This window comes from Barbatula barbatula (genome assembly GCF_947034865.1).
Source record: "Barbatula barbatula genome assembly, chromosome: 14".
Lineage (NCBI taxonomy): Eukaryota > Metazoa > Chordata > Actinopteri > Cypriniformes > Nemacheilidae > Barbatula > Barbatula barbatula.
In genome coordinates this window covers 16779052-16795155 of record NC_136777.1, presented here as the reverse complement: position 1 = coordinate 16795155, position 16104 = coordinate 16779052, and the positions used below count along the sequence as shown (strand labels likewise).

Genomic DNA, 16104 nt, shown 5'->3' with positions numbered 1-16104 from the left:
GGCAGAAATGTGTTTTCTATGACTTTGATGTTTTTGATGACTTTTTCCCAATCAAAATGATGCTATCTAACATTTGAGAGCAATGATAAAGGAGTATCTTCAGTTTATATGTATGTATGTGAATCCGGGGACATTGTTTCGTGGAGCTTTCGAAAGGGTAAAAATGTATTAATAGACAACTGGGGAAAACGAACCCAGTCTTTCATTGGTCGCACAAACAGATAGTCCCGCCCCACGCCTCACTCCATTGGTCGTGCCATGCAGCGCCTCGTTGTGACAGTATTTACACTTCTAAGCAAATCGACCTCAGACTGGCTTTGCTGATAAATCTCTCTGCGTTATAAATTGGCATGCGATGAAGTAGTTAAAACAAGACGAAACGCCACACGTCACCTTTAAGAAGCTCGTTGATTCGGGAGGGATCGCGTGAAGGTGGTGCTGAGGACAGCTCCCGTCACCTCCACCGCGCCACTACCGAAACCAACCCGGGGTCCGCGCACGGCGACAGCGGGACAGTGTTTGTTCGGTCATGGCCTCACCCCCCTCATAACTGAGCATTATGGATTAGTGGAGGGGAGGCGACTGTAAATCCCTGCTATTGTGCGCTGCTCAAACGCTGGACAGAGATAAATTGCCATAAGACAGAATCGTAGCCGCTCCGGGACAATGGACACGAACATGCGCAAATTTACGGTGAGAAGATGGTTTTCCATGTACCTGCGCAGGAAGTCGCGGTCCAAAAGCTCGAGTTTATGCAAACTGGAGGTGAGTATCACTTTGGCCATTACTTTGTGCGTTTAGTAAAGCGAAGTGTGCGTGAATGGATCTCGAAACACAGGTGTGTTTTGGGCGTTAATAAATGCTGCAATCTGCCTGTAACGCATTGGCTGCGGTGCGAAGTTGTGCTGGATGGAGACCACAGTTTTAGTGCCAAACCCGGTCAAATACTGCTGTTGTTTTTTATTAAAGCTTTAAGGTTTGTCTTCTAGCCATATACTGAAAGCAAGTATTCGTATAGAAAGAGTGGCATTGGATTTCTATAAAAAGTACTATTAACAAAGTAGCTACAGTACTAGAGAGTTAATACAATTTATATTGTCTGTTTGTTAACAGTAGTTAAAGCACAATGAACTAACATTAACAATTGGCACTTACTAACATAAGAATAAATGCTGAAAATTAAATGATACTGCTCATTGTGAGGATATGCTCTCCATGTACTGAATAAAAACGAACTATTAAGTAAAGCGAAAACTAATAGTATGACATCGTCATCAGATAGAGACACCATACGCAATAAACATTGTTGGGTTTCGTCTGACCTTTGTCGTTCAGTCATGTTGCTTTTGCTGAATCCTCAAATGTATGTAGGCAAAGATAATGCCACCTGACATACCTGTCTCCCGGTATTAACACTTAAGGCCTCAAAAGACTTCTGTCGGACGAGTTTCTGTGAAGCACCTGTGTCCTTCTGTCATGATGTCCGGTGGATGATTAAATATCATTTTCCTGATCTCCGTGCAATGACATCAACGCTTGGTTTCGTTTAATTCAATACTTTCTTGAATTGGCCTATGGTGTAAGAGACACTTAAACAGGTACAGTTATTTCATATCGTCTTTATCAATAAAAGCATGACACAATAAAGGACACTGTGGCTTGACATTTCATGTCAACTGCCCATGAATTTACAGCGGATTGTTTTTTCATCTGCTGCTGTTGTTGTTATACATATATGATAGTTATTATTATGTGATGCAGTTGGTGATCTTTTATAGATTCGGAAAGTAAAAGTCAACCGAAAGAAATAAGCCTCAAAGTGATAGTTCGCCCAAAAATAACAGTTCTGTCATCATTTACTCGCCCTCTTGCCAGACCCAGGAACTTATCGTGGCTTTCTTTGGACAAGGCCCGCCCAAGAGGCCATATAACTAACAGATAAAGCAACCAATCGTGTTTTGTTTTGTGCATCGTCATGTTTAGGGGCGTGGAAATGTCCCCCCAATCACAGACCGGTGTAAATTTACGAATGTGTCAAAAGTTAACAGCAACTAAGGATATTAGTTTATGCATTTAATCGATTGTCATGAATTCTCGCAGCGAACGTTGTAAACACGACAGCTTACTTCTTAGATCAGACGGCTTCCTGTTGTTTCCAGACGGACGGTGAAAGAACGCGTCACGCACGTCTCCCGGAAATCCTGTGAAATTCAACCAATCAGATGACGACTTTGAATGTGCTGAAGTGTTTCCAGAAAAGTTAGCCTTATGCATCAGACGTTTAGCCAACGGTTCGTGGGCAATGAGACAATTTCAAACCTGTATGACTTTCTTCCGCAGAACAGAAAAGAAGATATTTTGAAGAATATTGATAACTGGCCCCCATTCACCTGTATTGGTTTAGTGTCCACACAATAGAAGTGAACGGGGGGCAGTGCTGTTCAGTTACCAACTTTCTTCCAAATATCTTCTTTTGTGTTCTGCGGAAGAAAGAAAGTCATAAAGGTTTGACATTACAAGAGGGTCAGTAAACGATGACAGAATTTTTATTTTGGGTGAACTATCCCTTTAAATGTAGTCGACAAGTTTTTGTGTCATACATCCTAAAATAATGCTGCTGCTACCACAGATGGAAATCTAGGCCACACTGTTGACTGGCAAACAGTAGAAGTAAAGTAAGTGACGTTTTGTCTCTCTTCATCCAATAGACAGTAAACAATTATCTGTAAAACACTGCCACACTTTGCCACGTACATTAGATATCAAAAACCTTATATAAAATATCTGGCTGCTCCTGCTTAAGATGCACAGGTTTAATCACATGTGTTTAAATATATTTTCCATAGCCTTAATAAATAAACACTCGTCTTGAAATGATGAGAATCGTCCGACTTTGACATCAGGAGTGCGGTCACCCTGGGAAGCTCAGTTTATAACATGGTTTGCACCTTTTGACTGGCAAACAGTCATGTCTTCATTTCACCTTTGACAGGTTGAATTAGATTTGACTTTAACAGGTACATGAATAATTACCCCTTTTTCAACAGATTTGTATTTGTTACATAGTAATGATCAATTCCTCTTTATTCTTTTGTCATTGAAGTACCTTAACATTGCTGTGCAGTTGACAATAAACAAACAAGACAACAGGTGTAAAGTTTACACTGGAAAGTATCTACTTTATATAGAAAGAAATTGCAATTATATGTTCGCAAAATAAATGAAACCGCTGTGTTTGAATCATCATCAATTAAAAGCTACTGTTTGGCAAATATATCTAGTATGTCAGGGGACATACTACCAACCCCAGCTTCTGCCAGAACTATTGATTCATTCTAAAGTTTGAAACTAGATTATATTTTGATGCATTCATATTTTTGCCCTTTCTTGCATTGGTTTCTTGCACCACCTTAGGATGTCTTTGTTGCATTTTAAGCAATGTAAAACTAAATTTGAATTATTTTCAAAGAGATTTCAAAGCGTTTTGCTTTTGTTTGAAGATATCTCTGGGTTAAGACATTGAGGTCAAGAGCAAACTCTGACGTAAACTTGCATGCAATTCATTCTTGTCTATTATCTACATAAGTTTTTGTGCCACAAGACACCTGAGGGGACGCCGAGCATCTGAACTGATGTGTCTCCAGATTACTGAAGATGCAATAGGGAGCAAGTGTACATAATATTTCACTGAATGTATTTATTATCCTACACGGGTATATTACAATTGTTTGCTGTTGTTATTTGTGTATTATATTGCTTGAATTGAAATACTTAATGCTGTATGTACTGTATAGTATGTACTATTTAAAGCAACAGTGGATGTTATTATAAAATGGTTTAATTTGAAACAACATCACTGAGTCTTTATCTCTGCACCTTTAATTCTCTTTTAATCATTTTAATTCTATACTGTGTTAACATATGGGATTGCATCCATTTGATGCATGTTAAGATCATTAGCAATTCACTATATGACTTATATAGTTATGCGATGTCCGTTTTTCAGATACTACAGATTAGTATATTTATGTCAGTGCAACAAAACATTTCTTCTTAGTAAATCTATACATTACAATTGTGCTGAGCTTGAGATTCGTAGGTATATTTACTCTTGCTGACACAAGACATGGTGCCACTATGATTACTCAGTACACATTACTTGCTTACTATAGCATTATATTAAGATGAGGCAAATGCATGCATCAAACATACAAACGAAATGCGGAAATGGACACAAGGTCACATGCACATATAATTATACGCACGGAAATAATTTCTATAAATATAAAACATGATAAAATAATCAGTCTTCCCTCTGATTGGCTCTTTTTCTAAAGCTTCAGCCAGCCCATCAGATTTGATATCACAAGCACATTTTCATTGGGATGCTGAGATCTGTGATCTTCTGTGTAACTGCTGAAATGTGTATTTAATCAATATTGCAATAGAAATATTTTTTTTAAATAGTGAAGAGGGCGGTTCTATAGCTCTTACTAAGATGCTTGAGAAAACTGAAATTTGGTGAAGCAGATCGTAGTTTAAATTAGTTTTAAACAGAGCAGATTATTTGTCACCACCACAAATACAAAGGCTCCATGAATCACGTGACACGCAAGCAAAAAAATGTCAAATTCTTTCTAAAAAAAACACATTTAAAGGGCTGTCAAACAATTAATCACGATTAATCGCATCCAGAACAAAATGCTTGTGTTTACAAAATATATGTCTGTGTACTGTGCATATTAATTTTGTATTTATAAACACAAAAACATATAGATACATGTATATAGCTTTATGAAATATTTAAATGTATTTATTTATTATTTACCATAATTAAAATGAGATATAACGTTTATTAATGTTTATATTTTTCTTACTTATGTATCTGTTAATATACAGTATATACAATTAATACGTACAGTTCATAGACATACATTGTGTAAACACAAACTTTTATTCTTGATGCGATTAATCGTTCGTCAGCCCTAAACAATACATTTAAGCTTCTTTTCTCATAAAATAGTGTTTATTTTATCATACTGTATTTAAGATGTAAATGCAATATCTCTTTAGATGAAAGTGAATTTTCACTAAGGAAGAGTTTATATATCTAGGCATGGTTTCCTGGACAGGGCTCAGTCCCAGATTAACTCAAATATTAATGTTAAGGTGTATTGATTGAAAACAACTCACACTGACATATATAAAAATATTTTAGTGCCTTTTTTTGTCTCGAGATGCACACCAGTAATGTTTTTATAAGGTATGTTCTTTTAAAACCACTTAAATATCCTAATTTAACTATGGCCTAGTCCTGGTTTTAACTAATCCCTGTGTGGGAAGCCAACTTTATAAAAATGCAGATGTGCATTTATGTGACTTTTTTGCTTGAATTTGAATTTCTTGTGTGTTCAGGTCACCGGGGGCTGTTATAACTGCTAATGAACTTCATGTCCTGATGTTGAACAATAATATACTAAGTACTCTTCTGATCACAACATGGGAATGGTCCGAGCGGACATGTAGGATTACGTAAAACAGCAGCACATTTATTTCTTCTTGTGTGTGGTGTGACATAAGCCGGTTTAGGAGGCGGTGAGCTGTGTCATTCCCAGTGCTGTGTGCATCATTCCGCTGTGCTCAGCATTTGAGATCACAGGCACATTTCCGCAGCATGGCAACAAGTGCAGTCCAGACCGTCTCCTCTGCAGGCTTCCACCCTCAGTGTCTGGCGAGGCTAAGAGAGAGAAAAAGTGAGAGAGAGAGAGAGAGAGAGAGAGTACTTGGATATGCCATAAATCGGGAGAAACTAATTAAACACAAATTACACCCTGAATGTATACAAATAACCCTCGCTTGGAGAGAAAGTCACAATTTCTATTGAAGAAAATGTAATGTTGTCAGTGCTGGATTATTTGGAGGACTCTAGTTGGGGACATTGTTTGTATTTAACCCCAACCAAGAGCAAAGACGTACTACTTGTCACATTAATGCTAAATTTACAATACTTGGTATTTTATTCTAAACTTTCATCACACGATTACAGTTTGAAGTTATAGCTGTATTCAGTGACATTATGCCATTACTTTTTTCCCCGCTTATAACATTCTTCTTTTGTCTGATATCCATTACAAAATAAGACAAAATCAGACATAAACAGTTTCAACAAATGAAATTTCAATGAATAAGCTCTCCCTATTTTTCATAAACCTTTACTCAGTAACTTTTAATCAAAGTCACTGAGTGCAGCTGTGACACATCAGAGGAGACCTGGTCCTACCGGCTGAGACTGGTTTCTTCCGAGGTTTTTTCTCCATTTATTTATCATTGGAGTTTGGGTTCCTCGCCACCGGACCGTGTTGGCTTGCTCACCGGGAAACTGTTTATATTAGATATGATTTACTATTTATTAGAATAATCTTGCTTGCTCTATAAACACCATGCGCGGTGTTCATACCTTTTCTATTTTCTTATTTTCTCCTTTTAAGCTGCTTTGGAACAATGCACATTGTGAAAGCGCTAGAGAAATCAAATGAATTATTTTCTAACATGCGCATAGCGTTTGGAGGCCATACATTATTTTGAGTTTGAACTCCACACCTCTTGAAATTCACTCCCCGGACTCTGTGTCGCCTGTGTACTCCTCATTTCCAACCCTGAGTGTAGAACACACAATTTTAATCATACAGTTAAACCCTTCTGCTGGATCTGTTTACTACTGTTGTTTACAATCACAGCTGGCATCATATCTCAGAATATGCTTAAAAACAGCTTTATGGCAAGAGCCTTTGTTTATTTTCCTCTGAGTGATGCATGTGCCATCTGTTGAATTTGCAGGATGACAGCATCTTAAAGGAGTTTGATATCAGCCATCATGTGAAAGAAGGTTTTGAGAAAGCAGATCCGTCACAGTTTGAGCTGCTGAAGGTGCTGGGTCAAGGCTCTTATGGAAAGGTGAGCATCACACGCTCTTTTATTTATTCTTACATTATGCAGGATCATGTAAAGCCAGGGATGTTGCGGTTGACTGTAATTTTGGTCATGTAAATCTAGTAAAATGATTGGGTAATGGGCGTATTGATTTAAAAGTAAAACATTTCTAATTTTGTGTTTTTAAACCTGCTTGCGTTGAATTCAGTGACTCTTTTGGTGTGGGGGAGGTTTTGAAATTAAGAATCAGTTGTTGCAGTTTGTGTTGCGTCATTTTAAATGGTTATTATGTTTCCCCAAAAAAGAAAGTTGTATGTTTTATCCCAAAAATGAACAGCTTGTTTTATAATATAACTTATTTTGTAAAAATGATATCACATGTATCATTTGTAGAGACAGGAATCCTATAATGCATTGCACATGCCAAGTAAAAATCATCTGGATGAGATGAGAAAGACTGGCCACTATCGCAGTGTAAATGCACGATATAATGCTGAAATGTATTGATCATTTTTTACCAAAATCACAGTTTTATGTCATACTCACTGAACCATGTGTCATTCAAAAAAAATCATAGCTTATATATGAAGAGTTTTGGTCCAAAGTGAGATTACTTTGATTATATTTTTTGTTGTACATTCCAATTAATATCAATCAAACTTCAGTTGGTTTGTTTGAATTTAAGCCATAATAACTCAGAAAACACAGCTAACTAGCACAATAAAACACAATATAAACATGATAACATAATAAAAACATGATTTTATTTCTTCACGTTTCAACATATGTTCCAGTGAGGTTTCAGGAGACATTGGTCTTGCATAGTAATACACCAACGTGCATTGACAGAGCCCCGTTGTGAAACACCAGTGAAGCCTTATTGACCTTTCTTGCCTGAATTCAAGATGGTTTTGACATTCTCTGTTCCTTCCTTGACTTCACAGGTGTTCTTGGTGAGGAAAATCAAAGGTTCAGACACAGGACAACTCTATGCCATGAAGGTGTTAAAAAAAGCAACTCTAAAAGGTAAAACTGATGGCTCAGCTCTCGAATTATGAACTGAATGATTTGTGTCTTTCTCTGAAATCCAAACGCTGCAGTTATGGTTTCAGCGCTGCATGTGATATCCAACCTGTGAGTCATAACTGATCCGCTGAAGTGTTCTTCGGTTGATTTTCAAGAAGCATCTGAATCATTGAATGTTAATTCAGGGAAAGCTTCCACTCAAATGCCCATTCAGTTTTACAGAGTGACTGGTTCTCATCAGGATGCTCTTCAGATCCATGGCGACAGAGAAAATGATCTCATGTAACAAACAAATAAAGCTCATAGACATGTAGCGGGATGACTTTCCTCATTACACATTTTTTTTTGCGATTCATCGCATTGTTTATATACGAAACAAAGCAGGATTATAGTTATTTTAGCATATTGATCCATAGTGTTCAGTTTTGAGTGGTAATCTATAACAACCTGTACAACCCACATAACTTGTTCTCTCGGTGTAACCATGGTTACAGAGTCTTCTCCCAAAGTCTTTGCTCTCGCCGGTTAATGTTGTGCAAGTTCTTCGTGTACTTGTGAATGAAAATAACACATCACTGTCAGGCAAAGTGTGATCTGCATTGCTCCCCCAATAAGAAAGAAAGACGAGATCTCTTATTAACTCATGTATTTCTCCTATAGACATTAATGAGATTAAATGAAGAGCAAATGGAAAGTCTCATCTGCGTCTCAGACATTTCTCCTGAGAAAAAGAGGACTAAAAAAACTAACTTTTTATTAACGTTTTGCAGCGTGCTTTTGACAATCATCATACTTTGTTGACAAAAGCATCTTTGGTTAATGTTGTGTATCTGTGTTTCCTGTTCTTGTCTCATTGTAAGTGCGGGACAGAGTGAGATCCAAAATGGAGAGAGACATTCTTGCTGAAGTGAATCATCCTTTCATTGTCAAACTCCACTATGGTGAGTTGTTGAACATGGGTGTGTTAAGTTAAGTGAACTTCTGTGTCACAAACAAGAGAGAAATTCTCTACGAATTGTACTAAATGATGGATGCAAATCAGGTATTATGGCAACCACAAACACCAAATTATTGCTGAACGCTTCATCTTGCATGGCACAAGACCCAAGTGTGTGTTTTACAAAAGCTACAATTAACAATGAATATTATACAAATTCATACATAATAGCGACAGCAAGGTATCGGTGGTTCACTTACAATTGTCACACAGCATATTAAAGCAACACTTTGTAGTTTTTCGACAATAAAAAAACAATAATTTCAGTGGTAGATCAACTCTCTCCACTGGACACGGCAAGCGAGCCACGACGAAAGACAATTATAAAGACATTATAATTTGACATTTTGTTGTGTCCGGTGTAAGTTTTGTGTTCTGGTCGGTACACATCCCCGGCCTGCGGAAGAGTTTCCAAATGACCTCCTGCATTCGTTCCATCGTTTCTGTTCCTTCAGCTTAGTCAACAAAATTCACGTGTATAATGCTGACCATGGGAAAGCTTATTCAGCGACAGATCAACCACATGGGGAGCCGTGAGCAAATGTTCCTTATTGTTGCTTTAAATTGTTCCCAATACTAAGATGTACAGTATATGTTAAACACATCCACTTTGCGTAAAGAGATCTGCCAACTCTTTTAACATAAAGCGTACATTTAACCAAACAGGTGACAAGAGTGGTGGAGTTTGCTTTTGGCCATAGAAAACACAGTTTGAATTTGACCTTTTTGTTTCTGCAGCCTTTCAGACAGAAGGGAAGCTGTACCTTATATTGGACTTTCTCAGAGGGGGAGATCTTTTCACACGTCTTTCCAAAGAGGTCAGTTTCTACTGAAACAGCTCCATTCAACGAAACCATTATGCTTTTACCAGTGGTGTGAATGTGTCTCTAGCTTTCAGCCAAAAAGAAAATTCATTTTATGTCATTCCAAACCCATATGACCCTTTTTAAACAATAAGAGCTCCACTTGGGACAAACAGTTTTCGTTTGAGACTTTTTGAACTTTTATACCTCTGTCTGAAACTTCAGAAGATTGTAGTGAAGTGTACCAGTCTTGTTGACTACTTTCTACGCATTGACAATAGCTCTGCCTACATTTCTGCATAACATGTAATATGTTGCTTCTTTTGGTAGCGAGGTCTACTAGAGGCGTCCCGTTGTCCTCCGGCCTGGTTAAAAATCAGACGATACAGAACATTATTGAAGTATATTCTGCAATTCAGGCTTATGATACGTGGCAGATAAAACATCTGGGCCCTATTGTATCAAATTCTCCATAGATTCCATACTCATAGTGTACGTACGGACAAAAGCTCGGTTTTGCTTACACACGAAAGTGTTCAGATTTATGAAACCATGCGCCAAAGGCCAGTACCTGCAAAAAATCCCAGTAAGAGGTGCGTACGTGTCAATCTCCACCCCGTCTCCTCCCCGCCTGATAGGATCAAATATAATTTATTCCCATAAGGCTTGTGTGACAACAGCATGTCAATTATTTTATCAATTACAAACTAGTAGCAATGTTTCTATGTTTGTAGGGGTTTTGAAAACATGATAAACCATATAAAAAAAAAACTATATAAAATATAAACTAATCTGGACTCTAATAAGCCTGAATGGAGTCCTATACCTGGTTAATGAACTTGATGTTAACTGGTGAATTTACATTGGTTTACTGGTTGTTAACGACATCAGTCAGTTAGTTCCCTTGTAAATATTTTGTCTGAGCTCAGTATCAGTTGCAGTTACTGAATGGTGTATTGTAAGCAGTTGACAGTCTAATAATTGCTCAGATATCCACCTGCAATAACAGAGCCGCAGGCACACGTGGAACTATAATGGGTGTAATGGATGGTGAAACTGGTCCCTCTCACCACTCACTTTAATTCTCTTTAATGGAGTCTTTGGTTTTCAGGATCACATACATTTCATATCTGCCAGGGTCAATAAAAGCCCCCTCTGAGGATATGAGCCTCTTCTCGCGTGGAGAACAAATCTGATTATTCCCTTTGATAGATCCGAGCTGTGAATTAAAGGCATTATAATATACATAACTGTCTTCAGGTGTGTATAAAGACCTTACATAATGAAGCGTTGTGTTTTTATTACCTTAGAATGAGTTTTTTCTATCTATATACTGCAGGTCCCCTTGGACAGAATTCGCCATGTTGTTTCTACAGTAGCCCTAAACGGACAAACTGCTCAAGACTGTAAAAAACACAATTTCAACAGATTTTTAAGCTATTTTTGAAAACCATCAAATTACGGGAAAATACTGCTGGTTTTACAAGAAAAACTGGAAAAACCTTTAATTGTACGGGGAAAATAACTGTTACTTTTACGGTATGTTTCTGGCACCTGTAATGGAATGTCCCAGGAAACACAGGTGGTGATGAGTCATACCTGTTGAGATTTGAAAATAAGATAAATGTTCAGGGCCGCCCCAAAGATACCACCACAAAACAGAATATATAGTTTATTCATTACATATTACATTTATTATTTTGGTCACTTGATCAGCCTCAATGCAGTCATTGGCTGGGCATGTTTTTGCAAATTTTACAAAAAGCATGACTTTGCCCGATGTTGCTCTTTGTTAAGTACGAAGCCTACCTCTCCCATTTTTTAAGATACTTGCAGAAAGATTTCGGCTTTTTAGCAGGTACTCCAATGCAATCTCTCACTCATGTACGTCCATCCTCGGGATGCTGCTGTTTTTTTCCCCCCAAAACTACTTCAGCGGAAAATCCCGCCCTGCAGCCGATTCTAAAGATTTTATTGGTCATGTGAATCACAGTACTGATTGCCTACACCAGACACTGATCCCTAAACCAACCATCCCTAAATCATTATAAGCCTCATTTTAAGGCAGTATGAACATTACACTATTTAAAAAAAAGTGGCATTCTATTTTAGCAGATGAGATTATTATAGTGTTATGGAAATGTGCATTTTGGGGCAAATGACTAATCAACATGAAAGTAATATTGCTGTGTTATAAATTCATCATAAGCTTTGTTTTCTTTAAGCAAAATATGAATGTTTAATTGTTTTCCTTTGATTTGGAATGTCCTTTGGTTTACATATAGTGTATATATCCTTTTATATCCAAAAATGTATTACAGTAGTCAAAACAAACTAGAAGACTTGGGTCTTTTGACGATAAATGGCAGTTAGTCTTACTAAAGTTTGACAATAGAAATAACAAGCTCCTCTGGTGTTGAGAGTTCTCTAGCTGATACAGTAAGTGAGAGGTGTGTAAAATGAGCACACAGCCTTATTCCACCAAGAATAACTTTGTTGCCGTGGTGATCAGATGCGAGATGGCAAAGTTTGTTATTAAGCATAATATAGGGCATTTAAGATGTGATATACTGTACTGTACTGATCTGCCGCGTGCGCTGCATTTTCCCACTCAGTGTGAAGTTTTATGAATCTGATCTACACGTTCAGTATTTCAAGCCATGAAATGTTGATGGGCGACAGTGAAAAGGAATTCTTCGCGTTCTTGTGACAATATCCATTACTTGTAGTTTAGTATGCTTTTTTTACACAATAAAGTTTGCGTTTTAGCAATTTACCTTAGCAACCGAAAAGCAATACCCTGGTAACCACCCTCCGTGCATCCGAGCGTCTGCCTAGCAACCATATAGCAGTGCTTTTAAAATGACGTAAACGCCTAACCAGCCAAACAGCAACACCTGGCAACCGCATAAAACTCTCTGCTATCTGTATTGCAACACCCCTGTATAGCAACAGCACACCTAAGCAACCACATAGCAACACGCTTGAAACACTTTAGTATAGTGGCTGCAGGTTTTAAACGATGATGATCCAATGCCTCACATCAGTAAATCAGTTAGTCGCTACCAAGATTTTTGCTTTCAGTTTAGCTCATGTTTACACAAAGAATTCCTATGGGGCTCACGCTGTGCTGTTTGTGTTGAATTTTGTCCCCTATGATTCAGAAGCTCAAGGGAGCTCTGCTTTCAGCCCAGTAAGATGGAGATTGGATATCTGGCCGCTCTCACACTTATCTCAAGCAGACTTTTTCTTCAGACATTGATTCATCTGAATCATTGACCACGCTCATTTGCTCACTTAAATAACCCGTTTTCCAGTTCCTTCATCACTAACATTGCTCTGTCTTTGCTCTGCTTGTATGGAGATGGATTGCCTTTTTAATTGCTGCTGGACCTGCACGTCTCATTGTGCATCATACAAGCCACTTTGCATTAGGATAACAAGATTATGTTAATCTAAAGATAAATTGTTGAAATCAATTTCCTCCCATGGCTCTTTCAATTATTAAATAACTCCTGGACGATTAATTTTAAGCAAGTGCAAATTACAAAATTAATGTCCCGCATCAAGAGTTGACTGGAATAAACCCGGAGGAAAGTGATTTTCATGAGGTTTAGTTTCTTGGATGTCTGCCTTCTTCTACAGCTGTGGAACAACACTATTAAAATATGTTTGCGAAGTTGCTAGTCTACAGTTAGAAGCAGGGACATTCTCGTTCTTGCAGGAATTTTACTACCCAAATTTGGTATAGACCGTTTCATCAGACTACCTTCCGGTTTGTGTTTGGTGTCTAATAAAATAACAATTTATATTTGTTTTAATTTACGTTGATATACATTTGTTGAATTTTTTACTGTATAATAATTGTATAAATGATTTGTTGAATTTTATTGTATGTAGTAAATATTTTGTGATTTTTTTTGGTTTTGGTTTATGGAGTGTCCAACAACAAGTTTACGTACATACACAGTGTAAAAACTGTCTAATCCACTCCTACTTTGATCTGATTGGTCCGATGGTCTAGACTTAGCTCTGATAGCACACATACATCTGGCTTACGTCTGCAATACGTCTCCGAGACGTCTGCTTTCAGACGTCATATAAACATCTAGAAGATGTCTGTAAGATGTGTATGATGTAGAATAGATGTGAAGCTGGTGTTTCTAAGATGTTTAGCAGATGTTTTTACACAGCAGATGTTTCCAGATCTCCAGATCTTCAGCAGACGTATTACAGACGTTCAGACGTCTCCGAGATGTATTGCAGATGAGCAAACTGTATTGCACATGTCTTACAGATGCAAAATCAAACATCAAATAGACGAAAGCCAGATGGATCGTGCTATCTGGGCTGTGATTGGTCTTCTGCGTGCAGTGTCACAAATGGAACGTATGTGACATCACAAGAAGAGTTTTCGACTCTTTTTTTCTGAGCCAATAACTTTGTTATTCGTTCACTTTCAGCTTTACAACTTGGCAGACTGCGTACATTCACACACAGTTACATTACACACACTGCAGGAAATGTCATTTTAAGGATATTGTAATAGATAGACTTTACATAAATAATTTGTTGAAAAGGGTCGTGCAGTTTGTCGCATTTAAACAAACTTTATGGCCACCTAGCGGTTGAGCTTGGTATAACGGTCTAAATTCAGAATATTGGAGAGACAAGTTAAGCCAAGTAACGGTTCTTCTCGGTTTCTTTTGATTGTTATCAGAAATAATCTTCAGGCACTCTATTGTTTGTGAATGTGTACCGGAAGTTCAGTTGGGGTCACCAAAGTGTGCATGCGTAGTAACGTTTGTTTACGTTGTTAAGATGAAACCGTCTATACATTTCTGCATGCATGATCAGATGGTTTTTATACATTGTCCAGGAAGATAATGACGCCTGTGATCTGAGTGTCATGAGTCTCGTGGTGAGACACGGACAGAGGACCCAGGTGCAGACAGCGGGTAAGGGGTTAACAAATAATTTAATAAATAATAAAACAAAGACCCACGAGGGGGTAACAGAACAAAACATGGATACAATAACTACACAAAGACTTAAAATAAACTCAAAGCAAGAACTACAAATACACTGAACTAGACTTCACAAGACACATGGACTCACCACACAAACACAATGAACCAGCACAAGACAGAAGACACAAGGGCATTAAATAAGGGAGCAAATCAAGAGGGAAACAGGTGTAGGCATTAATCAATAACGAGGTAACAAGAGGATGGGAACAATGACGAGACCGGAGAGAGTATGGAAGGCCATAAGAACAATAATTGTCTCTCTCCACATTTAACATGAGGTTCTGTCATGATCCTGCCACTAAACCAAGAGAAACATGACATGATGCAGCAGAATCATGACACTGAGCTTAGACATTATCATATTACACACACAAACCAGCTCCATGTAAAGGTTTTCAACAACACAGAATTTTGTCCAGAGAACAAGAATTTGTATAGAAAGTGTGTCACTGAATGAAAAGAGCAAAAATAAAGAACTTAATTTGTAAATTAAGTACATTTGTTCAGTTCTTTTGTCCATGTTCATAATGCCAGTACAGTAGGGTTCATATTTAGTGCATATGTGTGTGGCTTAAGTTGTTCAATAATGTTACATTTGACTGTGTAAAAATATCTGTATCCTGACATTATAATCCTATCCTTCTGAAAAGCATAAAAGACAACGCTGCAGAAGTTTTACCAAGAGATCAAGACTCTTAATGGTGATTCTCTGTGCAGAACCGTGCTCAAGACATAAATGAATTACCGCTGGAGCTGAAATCTCTCATCTGGCCACGGCAGCTGTTACTCTTCTGGCTTGTTACGCCAATCTGCTCCTCTCAATATGGCGCTGTCCTCTAATGCTCACTACACCGTCAAAATAAATCTCCCAGTGCTTCAAATGAACTGTGAAAAGAGCAGGTTTTCTTACTTACGTATTTTGCATCGGCCATACCCCATTTTATTGAATATCTGTCAGCGGTCAAGTCATTATGAGAATGTATTTGGCTCTTTATGATCACGAGGTAAATACATAAACCCTTAAAGTAGTAGTTCAACCAAATAAATTATTTCAATCATTTATTCTCGTAAAAAATCTGTCATAATCTATTATAACACGTCACTATGGTGCCAGGTGGTGTTACGTGTTAATTAGCATGCTCATAACGTTCATTACTTACTAATAACAGAGTTTTGTCTTTTTATATTGGACCCAAGTTGGATAATAAAACAAGCAGATTGACCAGGAGACGTATGCAAGCAGGACTCAGTGTGTTACACAGAACAGCTTTCACAGCCGATGTTAAAGTCATGGAAGCTGTTATTTTACCGTTGGTTA

General features: G+C 37.7%; 1 protein-coding gene across 1 annotated transcript in view; it reads left to right on the top strand.

The window, feature by feature from the left end:
* Window positions 1-293: 293 nt before the first annotated feature.
* Window positions 294-16104, top strand: part of rps6ka2 (ribosomal protein S6 kinase, polypeptide 2) — a 35196-nt gene continuing 19385 nt past the window's right edge. The window contains exons 1-5 of the mRNA XM_079472488.1: window positions 294-765; window positions 6838-6954; window positions 7875-7956; window positions 8817-8897; window positions 9692-9771. Of these exons, the coding sequence (XP_079328614.1) occupies window positions 667-765; window positions 6838-6954; window positions 7875-7956; window positions 8817-8897; window positions 9692-9771 (459 nt within the window). The 5' untranslated portion in view covers window positions 294-666. The remainder of the gene's footprint in view (window positions 766-6837; window positions 6955-7874; window positions 7957-8816; window positions 8898-9691; window positions 9772-16104) is intronic.